General features: G+C 63.5%; 1 protein-coding gene across 1 annotated transcript; it reads left to right on the top strand.

Moving 5' to 3' along the window:
* Positions 1-9,850: 9,850 nt before the first annotated feature.
* COQ8B (coenzyme Q8B) lies at positions 9,851-20,547 on the top strand. The gene is made up of 14 exons (XM_065420715.1): positions 9,851-9,952; positions 11,736-12,059; positions 12,564-12,630; positions 12,902-12,979; positions 13,201-13,326; positions 13,510-13,595; positions 13,786-13,926; positions 14,469-14,550; positions 14,719-14,812; positions 15,356-15,497; positions 16,414-16,521; positions 17,609-17,674; positions 19,086-19,172; positions 20,263-20,547. The coding sequence occupies exons 1-14, from the start codon at positions 9,851-9,853 to the stop codon at positions 20,545-20,547; spliced, it is 1,788 nt and encodes a 595-aa protein (XP_065276787.1).

The raw sequence follows: 20,547 nt of genomic DNA, 5'->3' as shown, positions 1-20,547 counted from the left end.
CTCCCAGCCCCCCCTGCTCTCACCACTAGACCCCACTCCCCTCCCAGAGACGGGGAGAGAACCCAGGAGTCCTGGCGCCCAGCCCCCTGCTCTAACCACTAGACCCCACTCCCCTCCCAGAGCCGGGGAGAGAACCCAGTTGTCCTGCTCCCAGCCCCCCCTGCTCTCACCACTAGACCCCACTCCCCTCCCAGAGCCGGGGAGAGAACCCAGTTGTCCTGCTCCCAGCACCCCCTGCTCTCACCACTAGACCCCACTCCCCTCCCAGAGCCGGGGAGAGAACCCAGGAGTCCTGGCTCCCAGCACCCTGCTCTCACCACTAGACCCCACTCCCCTCCCAGAGACGGGGAGAGAACCCAGGAGTCCTGCTCCCAGCCTCCCCTGCTCTCACCACTAGACCCCACTCCCTTCCCAGAGACGGGATAGAACCCAGGAGTCCTGGCTCCCAGCCCCCCGCTCTAACCACTAGACCCCACTCCCCTCCCAGAGCTGGGAGAGAACCCAGGAGTCCTGGCTCCCAGCCCCCCCTGTTCTAACCACCAGCCCCCACTCCCCTCCCAGAGACGGGATAGAACCCAGGAGTCCTGGCTCCCAGCCCCCCGCTCTAACCACTAGACCCCACTCCCCTCCCCTCCCAGAGCCGGGGAGAGAACCCAGGAGTCCTGGCTCCCAGCCCCCCTGCTCTAACCACTAGACCCCCCTCCCCTCCCCTCCCAGTGTCGGGGATAGAACCCAGGAGTCCTGGCTCCCAGCCCCCTGCTCTAACCACTAGCCCCCACTCCCCTCCCAGTGTCGGGGATAGAACCCAGGAGTCCTGACAGCCAGTTCTCTGCACTCACCATGAGACAACACCTCCCTCGCTGAGCGGAGAAGAGAACCCAGGCGTCCGGATGCCACAGGCAGAGCTCTAACCACTTGACTGCAGCACCTCAGCCCTCGACAAGGCCTCAGCGGCGCTGGGAGGTCATTGTAACTAGGGGAGAACAGCCTCCAGCCCCGCTGGCTAAGGGCCGGTTGAGGACTGGGGGCTCCCTCCCTGCGATCTCTGCCCCCCGGGGATGTTCTGATTTCCCCGGCAGCATCTGCGGACGGCAGGGCAGGGTGGGGCGGGTTTTCCTTTCCCCTGCTGCAAGCGCCCCTTGGAGGATTCCTGTAACTGACAGACACGGGGGGGGGGGGGCGGTGTGTGTGTGTGGGGGGATCAGCTCTTTTTCCAGGTGACAGGGGGGATTTTGGCAGCGCTGTGCGTCAGCCCTCGCTGTTTTGTGTGGGTCTTTCAGGCACCCACGGGGGGGGGGGGGGGGGAAGAAAAGCGATTTGAACAAGGAAGCCGGAGGTGTAAAAGCACCAGACTTGGCGGGGGTGGGGGGAGGCTGAGGAGGGAAATGTGGAACTTTACATGGACTCGATTTCCAGCTGCCGGCTTCGCCCTCGGCAAATCTGGGAGCGCAGGGGAACGGAATGACTGCAGGGTTTATGTGCAGCGCCGAGCGCAGTGGGGCCCTGGTCCGTGGCTGGGTCAGCGGGCTGCACCTGATCAATCGTAATACCAGAAATCGGAACACAAAGACAAATTGCTCCCGGGAGGGGGTCAAAGCTCCCATGCCGGCGCCGTGAGCGACGTTCCTGCTTTACGGGGGGAGAACCTGAGGCCTTTAGGTCAGTCACAGAGCTGGGAGCAGAGTCCCGACCCACAGCCTCCTGCTCTAACCACGACCCCACCGTCCTTCCCAGAGCCAGGGATAGAACCCAGGAGTCCTGGCTCCCAGCCCCCTGCTCTAACCACTACACCGCCCCATCTAACTTCTTTTCCAAACCAGCTGGGAAGTCCTTTTAACGGCACAGAGCCGCGTTCCTCTCTCCCAGCTCCCGCCAGGTTCCAAGAGAACCACCGGCTTCCTTCCCCTAGGCCGGATCCTGCCCTCAGATCCCTTCGGGCTAAGCTCAGGGCCTCAAGTCACCGGCTCCCTTAACCTGACACGCGGAGCCAGGCGGGGAGGTTATTGCCTGTAACCCAGATACACTGAATCCCCAGCTCCGCAAACCCCCCTCACGGGAAATAGCCCCTTGATTCCTCTTCAATTTCTATGACTTGTTTACTTCTATCTGTTTCCACCTGTCAGCTCATCTGACACCGAGGGAGCCCGCCTTGCTTTTTGTACAGCGCCTAGCGCCACCTGGTTCTCTCTGTGACGACGCACTCCATATGCTTTATGGAAATATGCTAATGAGGGTGAATATAATGTAACTGGAATATGCTTCATGCAAAAGGTCTCTTGTAAGGTACCATTACAAAGCTTTTAATCTACTAAGTGTGGTCATCCTATTTGTATGTACGTATCATTCTTGTCTCTGAAACTAGGAATATGAAGTTAACTCTGAGTCCTATTGTCATTATGCAAAGTGGGGGCCATTAATGGTGGCTTGGAAGCTTGATGGCTCCCATTGACTAGGACAATTGGTTGTAAATGGCTCTGTTTGCTTGTAAGCCTTCCTGTGAGTCAGGCTGGGAAGAATGGAGGCCGGGGGGGGGGGGGGGGGGGGGGTCTCACAGGACATGTGACCATGTCACCGGAACTGGAATCCATCTTTAACCTGGTGCTTTTCCATTGAAAAGGAGGGGTGGGGACCCAGAGAGACAAAAGATTCCCGCCTTGTGCCAAAGCTATAAAAGGGGGTGGAACAGAACAAAGGGGGCTGCAGTCATGAGAAATCCCCTAGCTACCACCTGATCTGGAAGAAGGACTGTACCAGGGGAAAGGATTGGGCCCAGACTAGGAAGGAGTCTAGCCTGTGAAAGTTTATTGGAACATCTCTGAGGGTGAGATTTACCTGCATTTAGTTTCCTACTGTATTAGGCTTAGACTTGCGTGTTTTGTTTTATTTTGCTTGGTAATTCACTTTGTTCTGTCTGTTATTACTTGGAACCACTTAAATCCTACTTTTTGTGTTTAATAAAATCACTTTTTGCTTATTAATTAACTCAGAGTATGTATTAATACCTGGGGGAGCAAACAGCTGTGCATATCTCGCTATCAGTGTTATAGAGGGTGGACAATTTATGCGTTTACCCTGTATAAGCTTTATACAGAGTAAAACGGATTCATTGGGGTTTGGATCCCGTTGGGAGCTGGGTGTCTGGGCACTAGAGACAGGAGCACTTCTTACGCTGTTTTCAGTTAACTCTGCAGCTTTGGGGGCGTGGACCAGACCTGGGTCTGTGTTGCAGCAGGCTGGCGTGTCTGGCTCGACCAGGCAGGGTTCTGGAGTCCCAAGCTGGCAGGGAAAACGGGCTCAGAGGTAATTCCAGCATGTCAGGTGACAGTCCCAAGGGGGTTTCTGTGACCGAACCCGTCACACTCCCCATGAACACCAGCCCCAGGCTCTGGACACTGCCTGGTTTCCCCCCACCGCACGGGACAAGCGAGCGGCGCTGTTTTAGGCTGAACCTGGCCCCTCCCTTCCCAAGGAAAATCCATCCCAAGACAAGTATCTCTGCACCAGCAACCGGCCAGTGATGGCTACGGGCCCGTGGGTCACTTCCCGACAAGCAAAGAGCCCTGGTCAGTCTCGTCTCCTGACTCTTCCATGGGCAATTCAGGAAAAAAATCTTCCGGGCAGCTGCCGAGGAAAGGGAGACGCCCAGACAGGCGCCGGTCGGGCCAAGGACTGAATCGCCCGGCCCATGTTGCAGCTGGCACCAGGTGTCACCTCTCGCCCAGTGACACTGCTGCCCCCCCCACCGCCCGCCCCCGCAGTGGCTGGCAGAGGGACCGCGGGAGAAGGAGACGGGCGGTGGCTCACGCTGGGCTGCGGATGCTCCCCAGGAGTTACTGCATTGGGTAATGAGAGCTGCCGGGGGCACGTTAGTCACCAAGCAATGGGTCGGGCGTCAGACGGGACACGGCCACGTCGAGATGAACCCCCGTGCTCAGCGGCCTGCGTCAGCACTTCCACCAGCGGCGTCAGCACTTCCACGCCAGCCCGGGCCCGACCCCCCCACAGCGATTCACACGGGCGCGGCACGAGACGGCATCACTTCCTCCTCATTCCGAGCGGCCGGGCGGGTGGGGGCTTGGCAGCGAGCCGGTCCCCACCCTCGCCAGCTTCGGCAAACGCGGCCAGAGGCTCTGTACTGATGCAATTTCCATGCCCCAAACTCTGGGCACACCGATGTTGGGTTTTAAATCTCTCTTGTCAGGAAGAGCCGGGCGCTGGCCAGGACTTCCTCCCGCAAAGTCCCTGGGGTCGCGGTTCTGAAATCAGGGCAGCAGGAGCCAGGAAATGCGAAGTTCCAGGCGTCAGCTGCTTCTGTCACCGACCTGGCCTTCCCCGCACGCGGTTTGAGTCCCGTGCCAGTGGGAGGGGCGGCTTGGGCTGGGTTTTAACCGATCGAGGCCTGGTCTGCAGTTAGCTCGACCTAGTGACGGCGCCCAGGGCTGGGAGAAATCCACGCCCGTGAGCGCCGCTGTTAAGCCGACCCAGCGTAGACACAGCGAGGTCGATGGACGATTTCTTCCGTAAACCAGCTCCTGTTTCTCGAAAAAGGGATGGGAGGAAGTAGCTGCACCAGGGGACTACCCCTGTCTCCAACCTCCAGGCTTCCGAGGGACACCCAGACAGACAGACAACCCCGGGATCTTACGATCTGAATGCAGCCTGTGCTGCTCCGGCTGGGACAGTTAAAGCAGTGCGACCTGTGTGTGTCGAAAAGCCCTTCGCGTCTCACGTGGGACGCCATTAGCTGGAGAAAGTCACGTCTGATTGTTTAAAAACCTGCTGTCGTCACAGGTAAAAGCAGAGCTTCCTAGAACCAGAGAGGAGGGGAAATCCCGCCAGATGTTTTTCTGGTCCAGGTGATTTTATTTTGTGCACTTTCATTACACGGGGGAAAGAGTGAAACTGACGGCATGGTTAGTCACTTGCCCGTGTTTGTCTGGGTCTTTCCTGGGGGAAAGCGGCAGCGTGTCATTAAAAACAGCCCGCAAGTGTCATCGGCAAACCACAAAAAGTGGCCGGGGGCTTGGAGCTTATTTTTAACTCTTGTTTGTCTGTTATTTTTAGACTGACCCTGACCCGCTCTCCAGTTTAAAGGCCAGAAGGCAGGAGAGGATCGGGGCAGGGGAAGCCTGGAGCCTGTTTTGCTGAGCTGGTGACAGGAGAAGGGGGGAAGAACAAAGAAAAATGCTAAGGGGTGCCAGGGGGTGGACAGCGCTCGGTACCACTGGGAGCCCGGACGCTGGGCTAGGTGGTCCCTAGCGGAGAGTCTCTCGGCCTCCTGGTTGGGTCCAGTCCTGCCCCCCCGGCTGTCCTGCCGGCCCCGCTGCTCGGCACGTGCCGTCCTGTGGCCCGGAACGTACCCACTCACAGGAAACGCCGTCCCAATGGCCCTTCGCCTCATCACAGCCAGTGCTGGGGCCCGGGCGTCGCTCAAGTCCCTGGCTTCGCTCTCTCCTGGGCCAGGGCCTCGCCCCCCGCGACAGAGCAGGAAACTGACGCAAAGAGAAGGACTTGCCCATGGGCAAACATGGAGCCAGTGGCAAAGCCAGGAACCCAGGAGTCCGGGCGCCCAGCCCCCTCCTGCTCTTACTTCTGGACCCTGCTCCCCTCCCAGAGCTGGGAGAGAACCCAGGAGTCCTGGCTCCCACCCCTTATTACCCTCCCCCTCCCCCTCCCCTTGAGTCCACTCTGGAGCAGAGAAATGGGAATTGACTTGGCTGGGATTTTCCTCGGCTGCAGCAGGGACCTGACGCGTTCCTCTGGCTTCCCCTCAGGCCAGAGCAGGCTGCTGGCTCCCAGCCCCCTGCCGTGGTGGATCAGACCCCAGGCTCGGCTCGGCCAATATCCCCTGCCCATCGCCCCAGAGCAAAGGGATGGAGGCATCTAGCCGGGAATCGCCCAGCCCAGCCCGCACCGCTCGGCCCCTCTGGACTGTCGGCTCCTTTCCCCCTTCCCCACCCGCCCGGCTTTCGTTTGTTTCTCACTTATGTGTCATTTCCCTGCAGTGTCCGCCGGGTCGGGCCCAGCCCAGAGCTGGCGCTAGGGGATCTGCCCCCCCCCCCCAAGGGCACGCGGATGGAGCCGGGCCCCCCCAGGTCAGTGCTACATTGTGCCCCGGCCGCAGGGTGGGGACAGAGATGGGCCATGGCCCTGGCTGCTTGGGGAAAATGATCAGGTTTGAGGGGATTGAAAGGGGATGCAGGCCAGGGACACAACACAGGCGGATACACACACACAACACAGACACAGAGACAACACACAGAGATCACACAAACACAGAGACAGAGACGACACCCAGACGCAACACACCAACACAGACAGACACAAAGACAACATACAGATAACACAAACACAGACACAATATACAGAGACAATACAGAGACAGAGACAACACACAGAGACATGCGGACACACAACCCAGACACAGAGACGACACAAACACAGACACAGCAGAGATAACACCCAGACACAATGCACAAACACAGACACAACACACAGACATCATGCACACCCAGAGACATAAAGTCAACCTACGCACACAGACACAACCCGTACACAAAGACAGACAGATATCCGATATCCCGGCTAGCCCGGCCAAGGGACCAGACACAACAAACACCAGCAGTTGGGTGGGTCCTAACAAACCCCAGGGGAGGGTGGTGTGTGAGATGGCAAACCAGGCCACAACCCTGAAACTACAACAAAGCTCCCCACACCCCGCACACCATGGTGGGCTGGGATTGCTCCACCATCAATCTCCCAACGCTTCCGGACGTCACTTACGCCCTGGTCTTTCCAGCCTCCCCACCCCCGAGTGCGCTGGGGCACCCAACATCACAGGAGTCTGTTTAAAATCCCGAGATTTCGTTTCACGAAGCACACGCCCCAAATCCCGAGGCGTTTTTAACCACGCGTCAGGCTCCCCCAGTCTCATGAGATGGGCTTTCCAATCACCATGGTTAAAATGACTATTTGTGATTCTGGGGGGGTCCTGTTGATTTGCCTGCTGGTTTCCCAGCCTTTGGGTACCGCTGAAGTCCCGTTTCAAAGCCCTTTCCTCCAGCCGCTCGTGCGAGAAACAGGCTGGACTCCTGATCCTGCTGAAATCAGTGACAAACTCCGCTGCTTTCAAAGGGGCAGGTTCTACCCCTTCCTGACTGGAGACTCTCACATAACCCCTGACCACAGGAGCCGGGAATCCAAGGCAACCCCCAAATCGCACGAGACTTGGGACAAAATCCCGGGGAGTTGGCCGCACTGTCTTTGATTCGTCTGCCTTCTCCGTCACAGAGCGGCCAGCTCTTGCAATTTTTCACACTCGTCTTCTGCTATTTGGGGTCTCTCGTAAAGCCCCAGCGCCTGGAGTCACGGGGCAATCCCTGAGTCTCCAGGCTTTAATAAAAAGGAAGTGGCTAGCCCTGGTGGGCGTGGAGAACGGCTTGTAACCATGAAGCGCCTGCAGGCTCCAGGCTCCGAAACCAGAACCACAAATAAGAAGATTCCAAAATATATTATTCAAAACAAAAATCTCATGATTGTTGTGTGTCATGCATTTCTTGGGATGTCTCCTGGGTTCTGTCCCCGGCTCTGGAGGGGAGTGGGGGCTGGTGGTTAGAGCAGGGGGGCTGGGAGTCAGGAATCCTGGGGTATATCCCTGGCTCTGGGAGGGGAGTGGGGTCTAGTGGTTAGAGTGGGGGGGGCTGGGAGCCAGGACTCCTGGGTTCTCTCCTGGCTCTGGGAGGGGAGTGGGGGCTGGTGGTTAGAGCAGGGGGGCTGGGAGTCAGGACTCCTGGGTTCTGTCCCCGGCTCTGGGAGGGGAGTGGGGTCTAGTGGTTAGAGCAGGGGGCTGGGAGCCAGGACTCCTGGGTTGTGTCCCCGGCTCTGGGAGGGGAGTGGCGTCTAGTGGTTAGAGCAGGGGGGCTGGGAGCCAGGACTCCTGGGTTGTGTCCCCGGCTCTGGGAGGGGAGTGGGGGCTAGTGGTTAGAGCAGGGGGGCTGGGAGCCAGGACTCCTGGGTTCTGTCTCTGGGAGGGGAGTGGGGTGTAGTGGTTAGAGCAGGGGGCTGGGAGTCAGGACTCCTGGGTTCTGTCCCCGGCTCTGGGAGGGGAGTGGGGTCTAGTGGTTAGAGTGGGGGGGGGGGTGTTCCTGGTTCTGTCCAACAGCCTTAGGCCTTGTTTTCATTAGGAGGAGAGGTTGGGGGAGGGGTAATTATGGCCTAATTCCACACATCTGGAATGAAAGTCCAGCTGTTCCTCCCTGTGCAGGTCCAATAACTCTGGAGTCACCTCTCACCCACACAGAGAGAGCAGGGCTCAGCCCCTCCAGCAGGGGGCAGCAGGACACACACACACACACACACACACATACACACACACACACACACATACACACACACATACACTCACACACACACACACTCACATACACACACACACACACACACTCTGTACTAAGTTGCTTCTTTCAACCAAACTGAATTCAGCTCCAAGCCAGGGTCTCCATTCCCACCCCAGGGGTTCGCCCGGCCTCACTGTGTCTCGCACAAGGGTGATTGGAGAGTGTTTTCTCTCTTCTTGGGTCCTTGTCTTGCTTTGAGGTCCTCAGATGAGACAGGCGGCGCTGTCTGTGTCCCCCCCCGGCCCCCCGCCCTGTGTGTGTAGTTTTTAACCTTTCAGCCCAAACCGTGCTGGGGGGAGTGTGTGTGGGGGGGGCACATCCCAGCCCTGCACAGGCCTGAATCCAGCCACTGGCCCCGGGGCTGACCAGGAACCCATGGGCAGCATCATGGAGTGAACAAGGAGCTGTACAAGTGTGCAATAGGCCAGTGAGTGTGCAATGAACTGGGCAGTGTGCGATTAGTGTGCAATGGACCAGCGAGTGTGCAGTGAACTGGGGAGTGTGCAATTAGTGTGCAATGAACCAGCGAGTGTGCAATGAACTGGGGAGTGTGTGATTAGTGTGCAACTGGCCCACGAGTGTGCAAAGAACTGGGGAGTGTGCAATTAGTGTGCAACCGGCCAGCGAGTGTGCAAAGAACTGGTGAATGTGTGATTAGTGTGCAACCGGCCAGCAAGTGTGCAATGAACGAGGAAGTGTGCGATTAGTGTGCAATGGACCAGCGAGTGTGCAGTGAACTGGGGAGTGTGCAATTAGTGTGCAACAGGCCAGCACATGGGTGTGGAAGGGGCCATCAAGTGTGTGAAGAGTGTGCAACGAGAGTAAGGGGTCCGCGAGTGTGCAAACGCGCGTGCATTGCCCCGCCCCCAACACACGTGAGAGCTCCCAGACCCGAGCAGGAGGCGGGGCCTCGCCCCCTTCTCGCTCCTCCCATTGGCTGTCCGTGGCGGCAGTCACGCGGGGCAGGGCCCTGATTGGCTCCTCTTGGCCGGAGGGGGCGGGGCCCCGCTGAACCTGGAAGCGGAGGCGGCAGCAGGAGCCGGCGCGGGGCGGCGGACCCGGGTGAGAACCGGGAGCGACCCCGCGGGAGGGGGAGGGGCCGGTCCCGGGGGGCGGCCGTAGGGGGAGGGGCGGTCCCGGGGGGTGGGGCTGTGGGGGAGGGGCAGGTCGGGGTGGGAGAGGGGCCGTGAGGGGCCGGTCCCGGCACGGGGGAAGGGGCTGTTCCCGGGGGGGGGCCGGTCCGGAGGGGGAGGGGGAGGGGTCGTGGGGGGCCAGAGTGGGAGGGGCCGAGGGGAGGGAGGGGCCGGTCCGGGGTGGGGGAGGGGCCGCCCTGGGGGGGGAGGGGCCGGTCCGCCGTGGGGGAGGGGCCGGGCCGGGGTGGGGGAGGGGCCGTGGGGGAGGGGTGCTAGGCAGGGCCAGTGACCTTTGCCGCCCCCCCCCCCCGCAGGTGCAGCATGTGGCCGGAGCTGCGGGGGGCGCTGCGGGGCGCCGTGGGCGAGGTGCTGGGGGGGGCCCCGTGGGGGCAGCCCCAGACCTGGGCCCCGGCCCGACGCAGGGTGAGTGACCCAGGGGCTGCCTGGTCCGCCAGCCTGTCCCCACATGCAGCCCCCGGCCCCCCGTCTGTCCGGCCCCCTGTCCGTCTCCTTCCGTCCCCCTCTGTCCATCCCCCGCCAGTCCGTCACCGTCCCCCCTCCGTCCCCTCTCCCTACATCTGCTCCTGTCCCTCCCGTCTCCATCCGTCCCGCCGCCATCCCGTCCCTATTCAACCGCCCGTACCCTCCATCTCTCCCTTCGCCATACCTCTCCATCCAGTTACAGCATGTCCACCCAGCTCTCTCGCTTTCATCTCCGGCCCGTGTCTATCCATCCGTCCATCCATCTCCGTATGTATCTAGCCCTCTAGCCGATCTCCATATCTATCCATCTCCCTTCTTCATCCATCCACCCATCCGTCCCTCTCTTCCCGGTGTGTATCCACCCGTCCACCCCATCTCCAGCCATCCCGTCTCCATCCATCCATCCACCCATCCGTCCCTCTCTTCCCGGTGTGTATCCACCCGTCCACCCCATCTCCAGCCATCCCGTCTCCATCCATCCATCCCACCCACCCACCCCTCTCTTCCCGGTGTGTATCCACCCGTCCACTCCATCTCCAGCCATCCCGTCTCCATCCATCCATCCATCCCACCCACCCACCCCTCTCTTCCCGGTGTGTATCCACCCGTCCACTCCATCTCCAGCCATCCCGTCTCCATCCATCCATCCATCCCACCCACCCACCCCTCTCTTCCCAGTGTGTATCCACCCATCCACCCCATCTCCAGCCATCCCGTCTCCATCCATCCATCCCACCCACCCACCCACCCCTCTCTTCCCAGTGTGTATCCACCCCATCTCCATCCATCCGGTCTCCATCCATCCATCCCACCCACCCACCCCTCTCTTCCCGGTGTGTATCCACCCGTCCACCCCATCTCCAGCCATCCCGTCTCCATCCATCCATCCCACCCACCCACCCCTCTCTTCCCGGTGTGTATCCACCCGTCCACTCCATCTCCAGCCATCCCGTCTCCATCCATCCATCCATCCCACCCATCCGTCCCTCTCTTCCCGGTGTGTATCCACCCGTCCACCCCATCTCCAGCCATCCCGTCTCCATCCATCCATCCACCCATCCGTCCCTCTCTTCCCGGTGTGTATCCACCCGTCCACCCCATCTCCAGCCATCCTGTCTCCATCCATCCATCCCACCCACCCACCCCTCTCTTCCCTGTGTGTATCCATCCGTCCACCCCATCTCCAGCCATCCCGTCTCCATCCATCCATCCCACCCACCCACCCCTCTCTTCCCGGTGTGTATCCACCCGTCCACTCCATCTCCAGCCATCCCGTCTCCATCCATCCATCCTCCCATCCATCCATCCGTGTCTCTCTCTACTCGTACGTCTCTGGCTCTCCGGTCCCGCGCTTGGTGCTGTATCTCCTTATACCCGTCCAGACCCTGTGAGGGCTGGCCCAGTAGCCGGTCCTCCTCCTTGCCCTGGGGGGTGACAGTCCACCAGTGTTTCCACCCCGGACGCCCTCACAGAGGGTGCGATGGGACACTGTCTCTTTCCCATCACCCTCCGGGTTTCCGCAAGGGAAAGGGTGGGTGGGTTGGTCCAGACAGTGCCCATGACCTGCCGGGTGCCATGGGGTCATGTGAAGGGAATTCAGGGCAAGCTCCTCTCACACTCGCACGGACGCACACTCGCACACAGACGCACGCTCGTGCACAGACGCACACTCATGCACGGACGCACAGACACGCAGACACATTCCTTGATTCTCCTGTTCCAGGCAGGAGTCCGGGGGCCCCAGGTGCTCGTCCCAAGAGAGAGAGGTGGCACATCAAGTCCAAACGGGGCCCCCAAGCAGCTCCCAGACGTGTCTCTGTTAGGGGGCCCCCCCACAGCTGCGAGGGCTTCTGGCCAGTCGGCTCCTCCCCCCCTGCCCGCGGCACACACCGGCACCCGGGGCTCCGGGTGCCCCGGTCTCGGCCCCGGCCGGCTCTTCCACCGAGACGCGGCGCTGGGAGCCCTCATGGCTGACGACATCCGCAGAGCCCGGGAGGCCAGGCGGAAGATGGGCCCGGAGGAGCCGGCTCGGGCACCTAGGCAGACGGTGAGGAGGGGTCAGTGGGAGATGCCGGGGGGACGCAGGCACAGGGAGGGAGTGCTGTCGGGAGGGGTGGGGTGTCTTTTAATTAGACTCTTGGTGCAGGACAGCCAAAAGGGGCTGGGGGGGGGGGGTGTGCTTGGGACACCTTAAAGGGGCCTCAGCACATACTAAAATCCTGGGCATTGTTTCTAAATATTTGCTGTGTACAGATCTCTGACTGCAGATCTCGAAGCCTGTTATTAGGTGCATTACGGTAGCCCGTGTAGACCCCCACCAAGATCAGGGCCCCCCCAGACACAGAGCGAGAACCAGCCCTTGCCCCAAGGAGTGCGCAGATCGACACGGGGTGGGGGGAGAGGGGAAACTGAGGCATGAGGCGGGGCAGGGACGTCACCGGGCAGGGGCAGTGGTGGAGCTGGGAACGGAGCCCCCACGTCACAGACCTGCACTATCCCCCGCTGGACACGATGCCCCCCCCCAGCCCTGCCCCTCTTCTCTTCCCACCAGCTCAGCGAGAGAGCCCGGGAGCGGACGGTGCCTGCGTCGCGCGTGGGTCGGCTCGCCAGCTTCGGAGGTAGAGTCCGCAAGAGCCCAGGGCTGAGACGGGGGGTGTCCGTGTCCCTGCGCTGGGGAGGGAGGGGGGGTGTCTGTCTGTCTGCTTCCCTACTGCTCCCTGTTGGCCCTGCTCTGTCTGTGCGTGGTGTATCACGTGAGTAGCCAGCAAGGGGCTAGCGCGCCCCACGTCTCGGCCTGGCCGATGGCTCGCCCTGTGCGGGATCCCTGGCCTCGCCCCCTCTGCCCAGCCCCCCGAGCAGCAGCCCTCTGACCCGTGCCTCTCTCCCCAGGTCTGGCGGTGGGGCTGGGCATCGGGGCCCTGGCAGAGATGGCCAAGAACTCGCTCAATGGGGAGACGAAGCCAAGGGGTAAGTGGGGGGCTGGCTCCTGCCTGGCTGTCAAAGGGGCAGCCCTGGAGACTGGATCCCCGTGGCCCGTACGCCGCTGGGGCAGGGGTCAGAGGGGGGTGGAGGGGGCTGGGTTGCTGGCCCATTGGTCTCCCATGGGGGCTGCTGAGATGTGGGTGTCAGCCCCCCGAGGAACTAGCCCTAGGACACCCCCCCCCTCACTCCCTGCCCCCTTTGCGCAGACGGCAGCGGCTCGGTCCTGGGCTCCAGCCCCTTCCTGTCGGAGGCCAACGCAGCGCGGATCGTGGACACGCTGTGCAGGGTGCGGGGCGCCGCCCTCAAGGTCGGGCAGATGCTGAGTATCCAAGGTAAGTGCCCAGCCTTGGGGAAGGGCCCGTCCCTGGAGGGGCCGGGCATGCACAGAGAGCCCCGCACGCCGGGCACACGAATGTCACGGGCTGGGCTGCCTCTCCCGGGGGCTGAGGCTGGCAGGTGTGGGGGCGCGTCCGGGCCCAGGAGCACCCCGCTGACCAGCCCGCCTCTCCCCACAGATAACAGCTTCCTCAGCCCCCAGCTGCAGCGGATCTTCGCGCGGGTGCGGCAGAGTGCGGACTTCATGCCGGCCTGGCAGACCAGGGTGAGTGACGGCCGCCCCACAGCATGTATCCCGGGGGGGTCAGGGAGAGCCCTGAGGCGTCCTGCTGGCCATGGGACTGAGAGCCCCCAGGCCTGTGGAGCCGGTGCCCTAGAGACGAGACGCTCCGGCATGTCCCCAGGGCAGGACGCTGGCTGAGCGTGTCTTCCCCCCCCCCCCCCCCACGTTTCAGAGAGTGCTGGCAGAGGAACTGGGGCAGGACTGGCGGGAGAAGGTGGCCTCCTTCGAGGAGACGCCCTTCGCAGCGGCGTCCATTGGCCAGGTGCACCTCGGGGTGCTCTGCGACGGGACGGAGGTGGCCATGAAGATCCAGGTGAGCGGCACTTGCCCCCCAGCACCCATGGGTGGCAGCTTCAGGGTAGTTGGGGCCAATTACAGAGGGAGCATGAGGGAGGGGTTAGAACAGGGGGCTGGGAGCCAGGATTCCTGGGTTCTGTCCCTGGCTCTGGGAGGGGAGAGGGGTCTAGTGGTTAGAGCAGGGGGGGCTGGGAGCCAGGACTCCTGGGTTCTGTCCCTGGCTCTGGGAGGGGAGAGGGGTCTAGTGGTTAGAGCAGGGGGGGCTGGGAGCCAGGACTCCTGGGTTCTGTCCCTGGCTCTGGGAGGGGAGTGGGGTATAGTGGTTAGAGCAGGGGGGGCTGGGAGCCAGGACTCCTGGGTTCTATTCCTAGTTCTGTTACTGCCTTGCTTTGTGACCTGAATCAGCTCCCTTCCCTTCTGGGTACCTCAGTTTCTCCTGAGTGGGGCAGTGGCCCTGGCTGTTCTCGCGGGTGGGGGTTGGGAAGGGCTCCGACCTGGGGGGTGCCTGGCTCTCCCCCCTCCGTTCTCCGAGCCAGTGCCTCTCTCTCCCTCCCGCAGTACCCGGGCATAGCCCAGAGCATCCGGAGCGATGTGGAGAACCTGCTGGCGCTGCTGAGGGTCAGCGCGGTGCTCCCGGCGGGTAAGGGCCTGCGCCGGGCCTGGGGGGGGGGGGGGGGGCTGTGTTACCCAGCGTCTCGCCTGCCCCCTCCCCTGGGCGTGGCTCGCTCTTCTGGGGCCCCCTTCTCTTGGGGGCTGCAGGGGAGATTCCCCCCCCCCCCACAGCCTCACCCCCCTCTGCCCTCCCCAGGCCTCTTCGCCGACAACACGCTGCAGGTGCTGCAGAGAGAGCTGGAGTGGGAGTGTGACTACCGGCGCGAGGCCGACTGCGCCCGGAGCTTCAGGTACCGACCGGGCTGGGCCCCCCGTGTGCTGGGCCTCCGGGGAGGGGCTGTGGGCTGGCAGCAGGGTCCTGGCCCCCCAGCCCCCATTCAGTGCAGCATGCACTGCTCCTGCGTTAGGGGTTCGCCCCCCCCAATGGGTCCCAGCATGCACTGCTCCTGCATTAGGGGTTCCCCCCCTCCCGTGTGTCCCCACATGCACTGCAACTGCATTAGTGGGGTGGCCCCTGGGCACTCCGTGTCCCATCATGCACTGCTCCTGCGTTAGCTGGGGGCCCTGGGCACTCCGTGTCCCAGCATGCACTGCTCCTGTGTTCGGGGGGGGGCGGGGGGACTCCGTGTCCCAGCATGCACTGCTCCAACTGAGCTAAGCCACCTATGGGTTACTCCTTGGCCCCCCTCTAGCAGGGCTGCCCGGCCCCCTAGAAGCAGCGTCCCGCCAGCTCAGAGCCGGGGACCTGGTGGCTTCCCACCCCTGGGGGTGGGGGGCGGTGGCTCGTGGCTGGCAGAGCAGGGGTAGCCAGCGGTGTCCTGCTGACCCCCCAGGCAGCTCCTGGCCGGCGACCCTTTCTTCGAGGTGCCAAGGGTGGTGGGCGAGCTGACGACGCGGCGGGTGCTGACCATGGAGTTGGGGAGCGGCGTCCCCCTGGATCAGTGCCAGGAGCTTCCCCAGGACCTCCGGAACGAGGTGAGGGGCGGGCACACGCGGGGGGGCCGGTCTGACGAGCACGGCAGCCGGGCTGCCCCCCCGGGGCAGTGGGGGCTAGTGGTTAGAGACGGGGAGCTGGGAGCCAGGATGCCTGGGTTCTATCGCTGGCTCGGGGGGGGGGAGAGTGGGGGCTAGTGGTTAGAGCAGGGACTGGGAGCCAGGACTCCTGGGTTCTGGCTCTGGCTCTGGGAGGGGAGTGGGGGCTAGTGGTTAGAGCAGGGGGGGCTGGGAGCCAGGACTCCTGGGTTCTATCCCTGGCTCTGGGAGGGGAGTGGGGGCTAGTGGTTAGAGCAGGGACTGGGAACCAGGACTCCTGGGTTCTGGCTCTGGCTCTGGGAGGGGAGTGGGGGCTAGTGGTTAGAGCAGGGGGGGCTGGGAGCCAGGACTCCTGGGTTCTATCCCTGGCTCTGGGAGGGGAGTGGGGGCTAGTGGTTAGAGCAGGGACTGGGAACCAGGACTCCTGGGTTCTGGCTCTGGCTCTGGGAGGGGAGTGGGGGCTAGTGGTTAGAGTAGGGGGGGCTGGGAGCCAGGACTCCTGGGTTCTATCCCTGGCTCTGGGAGGGGAGTGGGGGCTAGTGGTTAGAGCAGGGACTGGGAACCAGGACCCCTGGGTTCTATCCCTGGCTCTGGGAGGGGAGTGGGGGCTAGTGGTTAGAGCAGGGGCTGGGAGCCAGGACTCCTGGGTTCTGTCTCTGGCTCTGTCCCTAAACTGCTGCGTGACCTGGAGCCAGTCCCTGCGTCTCTGGAACTGCAGCGTGGGGATTATCACCCGGTGGGGCAGGGCCTGGCGCGGCAGGCCCCCGATCGAAGGTCCCATACTGCTGCTGAGAATGGGGGTCCCCAGGCACCGCCCGAATACCAGTAATTCCCCTCCTCTCCCTCGCTGCCCCCCCAGATCTGTCTCAACGTCCTGCGCCTCTGCCTGCGGGAGCTCTTCCAATTCCGCTTCATGCAGACGGACCCCAACTGGGCCAACTTCTTCTACGATGCTGGCAAGCACCAGGTGGGGCTTGGGCCCCTGCTGGGGGTGGGGGGTGGCTGTGGGGGGGCACGCTCTGCAGGGCAGCACCGGAGCCAGGGGGCTGCAGGAGAGCGGGCGAGTCCATGCCAGCCCCCTGGGGGGAGCCCCTCAGCCCCCTTTCCACAGTTCTGCCCCTCAAGGGGCTGCTGGGGGGGGAGGGGGGGGCTGAGTCACCACCGTAATACATGTAATAATCGCCTCCAACCCAGGGACTACCGTAATACACAGAGTAATTGCCCCCCAGGACCCTGGCCTCTAGGAGCTACCCTAATATATGTAATAGTTGCCCCCCCAACCCTGGCTTTTAGGGGCTACTGTAATATACATAGTAATCGCCCCGCTGGACCCTGGCCTTTAGAGGCTACCAGAATACACGTAGTAGTCACCCCGACCCCTCCCTGGCCTCTAAGGGCATGGCAGCCTGGAGCCCATCCAGGGGCGCGGGGACGGCCAGGCGCCGTTCTCCGGTGTGTGCGGGTCAGACGGGCTGATCGCGAGGGGCCCTTGGAAACGTGGGAAGCTGCCCGGCCCGTTGGCCCTGCCGGCTGAAATACAAACAGCTCCCCCACACTGTGATCCTGCCGCAGAGAGCCCGGGGCCAGAGCTTCCCACTACACGTCCATCGGAGCTGTCTGCGCTCGGGCACGGGGGCCAGGAGCACCTCAGCTTCTCCTCTGGCACTGCCCCAGCCTCCTCCTTTACCCTCGGGCGATTCCCTCGCCTCTCCGCCTCTCCATTTCCCCCTCCGTCCCACGGGGCGTATCGATCCCAATCTAACCCGTGCTCTGCGGCTGAATTATTCATCGGGTCCGCTCTCTAGCGAGGAGCTCGCAGATCCGCTCCGTGGCCCGGGCAATAAAAAACACATCAGCTAAAAACCCTTCTGGCCGAGCGCCAGCCGCTGGCAAAGGCCGGCTGAGTATGGAGCGTTCTCAGGGCCCAGCAGCAGCGAGTTCCACAGGTGTGCGGGGTGGGGCCCTGCTCGAAATCAGGCGCTCCTGGCATTTCCCGGAGCAGGCCTGAGCCGCAGCCCAATGCAGGCTGTGAGCCGCTCTGTCGTTTGTTCCAGGTGACCTTGCTGGATTTTGGAGCAAGCCGGCCCTTCAGCAGAGAGTTCACCCATCACTACATCGAGGTATGGGCGCGTTCGCCCGCCCGCCCGCCACGCAGGAGCCTGCCTGTCTGTATCGGAGACGACCCGGCTGCTGCCTCGGAGCCCGCGGGGTTAGAGGCAGCGGGGGCCGGGGGCTAGGGCGCTGCGTTGATGGAACACCTGGATTCCCTTCCCAGCTCTGGGCAAGTCAGTGCCCCTCCCCATGCCTCAGTTTCTCCTCCCACTCTGTGTCTGTTCAGACTGGAGCTCTTTGGGGCAGGGGCCGTCTCTTACTCTCTCTGCGGTGCCTGGTGCTAAGGGGCCCCGATCTTGGATGGGGTCTGGGCGGCGCCCAGATACCAGCAGCTGGGTCCTGATGTTACACAATTGCATCGTTCTGTCTTTTCATCCATGGAGCTAATGGTTCTTTACTCAGGATCATCGTCCGCCTTTTACAGGTGGGAAACTGAGTCATGGGGCGGGGACTTGCCTGAGGCCAATGGCACAGCTGGGAATAGAACCCAGGACTCCCGAGTCCCCGGCCAGTGCCCTGCCCACTGGGCCAGGCTGTCGTCTGGGGTGGTGCTGGGTGCCTCAGGGAATTGGGGTTTATGGGCAGCCAGGAATTGGGCACCCTTGGGGCATGTGACCCTTAGACCTTCCTTTGTGTGGGTATTTGTGGGAACTGGCACCTGAGCGGCCTGGTGCCACCCGGCCTGGATCCTGCGTCCCCCTCGCAGCCTCCGCAGGGCTGGCCCAGGTCGGGGCCGGGGGGGAGACCCACATGGGAAATCCAGCCGGCACGGGGAACAAGTGTGGCACTAGGGGGCGCTGTGATTCGGGGCAGGGACTCAGCAGGGGGCGCTGTCCCCTGGCAGGCAGTGCTGGCCTGAGGCCCTAGGGGGTGGGGGCCAGCAGGGGGCGCTCTCTCCTGGTATTCGGTGCTGGCCTGAGGCCCTAGGGTGTGCTGTGCCGCAGGGGGTGGGGGCCAGCAGGGGGCGCTCTCAGTCGGTGCTGGCCTGAGGCCCTAGGGGGCGCTGCGTCACAGGGGGTGGGGGCCAACAGGGGGCGCTCTCCCCTGGCAGGCAGGGCTGGCCTGAGGCCCTAGGGGGCGCTGTGCTGCAGGAGGTGGGGGCCAGCAGGGGGCGCTCTCCCCTGGTATTCGGTGCTGGCCTGAGGCCCTAGGGGGCGCTGCGTCACAGGGGGTGGGGGCCAGCAGGGGGCGCTCTCCCCTGGCAGTCGGTGCTGGCCTGAGGCCCTAGGGGCGCTGCGTCACAGGGGGTGGGGGCCAGCAGGGGGCGCTCTCCCCTGGCAGGCAGGGCTGGCCTGAGGCCCTAGGGGGCGCTGCGTCACAGGGGGTGGGGGCCAGCAGGGGGCGCTCTCCCCTGGCAGGCAGGGCTGGCACTAGGGGTTGCCCTGCAGCTTGTTCTCACCTGGCCCCTCCCTGCCGCAGGTGGTGAAAGCTGCAGCCGACGGGGACAGAGCCAAGGTGCTCCAAAAATCGAAACACTTGAAGTTTGTGACTGGCTTCGAGACCAAGGTGAGCGGCTGGGCTGGGGATGTGCTGGGGGCCGAGCAGAGACCCCAGGCTGGGAGGGTGGGGGCTGTGGGTCGGGAGTGAGCGGCGCTGGGGGGGGCAGGCAGCGCTGGGTAGCAGGGGGCTGTGGGTTGGGAGTGAGGGGTGCTGGGGGGTGGGCAGGGCTGGGGTAGCGGGTGGGGCTGGGCTAGCTGGGGGTTATGGGTCGAGAGTGGGGGGGTGCGGGTGGGGCTGGGGTAGCAGGGGCTATGGGTCGGGAGTGAGGGGCACCGGCAGAGCTGGGGTCGGGGGGAGCCCAGGGCTGGGCTAGCAGGGGCTGCAGGTCGGGAGTGAGGGGCACCGGCAGAGCTGGGGGGGGAGGGTTAGGCCGGGCTAGCAGGGGCTGCGGGTCGGGAGTGAGGGGCACCAGCAGGGCCGGGCTAGCAGGGGCTGCGGGTTGGGAGTGAGGGGCACCGGCAGGGCTGGGCTGGCAGGGGCTGTGGGTCGGGAGTGAGGGGCATTGGCAGGGCTGGGCTAGCAGGGGCTGCGGGTCGGGAGTGAGGGGCACCGGCAGGGCTGGGTGCTAGCCCAGGGCTGGGCTAGCAGGGGCTGCGGGTTGGGAGTGAGGGGCATCGTGAGGGCTGGGGGGGAGCCCAGGGCTGGGCTAGTAGGGGCTGCGGGTCGGGAGTGAGGGGCATTGTCAGGGCTGGGGGGGAGCCCAGGGCTGGGCTAGCAGGGGCTGCGGGTCGGGAGTGAGGGGCACCGGCAGGGCGGGGGCAGGGCTGGGCTAGCAGGGGCTGCGGGTTGGGAGTGAGGGGCACTGGCAGAGCTGGGTGCTAGCCCAGGGCTGGGCTAGTAGGGGCTGTGGGTTGGGAGTGAGGGGCACCGGCAGGGCTGGGGGGGAGCCCAGGGCTGGGCTAGTAGGGGCTGTGGGTTGGGAGTGAGGGGCATCGGCAGGGCTGGGGGGGAGCCCAGGGCTGGGCTAGTAGGGGCTGCGGTTTGGGAGTGAGGGGCACCGGCAGAGCTGGGGGGTTCTGTGCAGGGGCTTGGCTGTTCCAGTCGCTGACCCCCGCCCATGGCGCTAACACCCCCCCTCCCCCCCCCCCGTGCCCAGGAGTTTGAGGAGGCGCACGTGGACACGGTGATGATCCTGGGGGAGGCTTTCTCCGCCCCGGGGCTCTTTGACTTCGGCGCCCAGAGCACCACGCGGCGCGTGCAGGCCCTGATTCCCGTCATGCTGCGCCACCGGCTGACGCCGCCCCCCGAGGAGAGCTACGCCCTGCACCGCAAGCTGGCCGGCTGCTTCCTGCTCTGCGCCCGGCTGCGCGCCCGCATCCCCTGCCACGGCCTCTTCCAGGAGCTCTACGGGCAGTACTGGGCCCGGGAGCGGGGAGCCTAG

This window comes from Emys orbicularis, chromosome 21 (genome assembly GCF_028017835.1).
Source record: "Emys orbicularis isolate rEmyOrb1 chromosome 21, rEmyOrb1.hap1, whole genome shotgun sequence".
NCBI classification, from domain to species: domain Eukaryota; kingdom Metazoa; phylum Chordata; order Testudines; family Emydidae; genus Emys; species Emys orbicularis.
This window is presented reverse-complemented; position numbering and strand designations above follow the sequence as displayed.

Excerpts from the sequence above, each read along its gene's own strand:
- COQ8B (XM_065420715.1), top strand. The coding sequence starts at position 9,851 with ATGTGGCCGGAGCTGCGGGGGGCGCTGCGGGGCGCCGTGGGCGAGGTG. Across the intron at positions 15,498-16,413 it reads CCCAGGACCTCCGGAACGAG|ATCTGTCTCAACGTCCTGCG; the intron begins GTGAGGGGCGGG and ends CTGCCCCCCCAG. Across the intron at positions 17,675-19,085 it reads TCACCCATCACTACATCGAG|GTGGTGAAAGCTGCAGCCGA; the intron begins GTATGGGCGCGT and ends TCCCTGCCGCAG.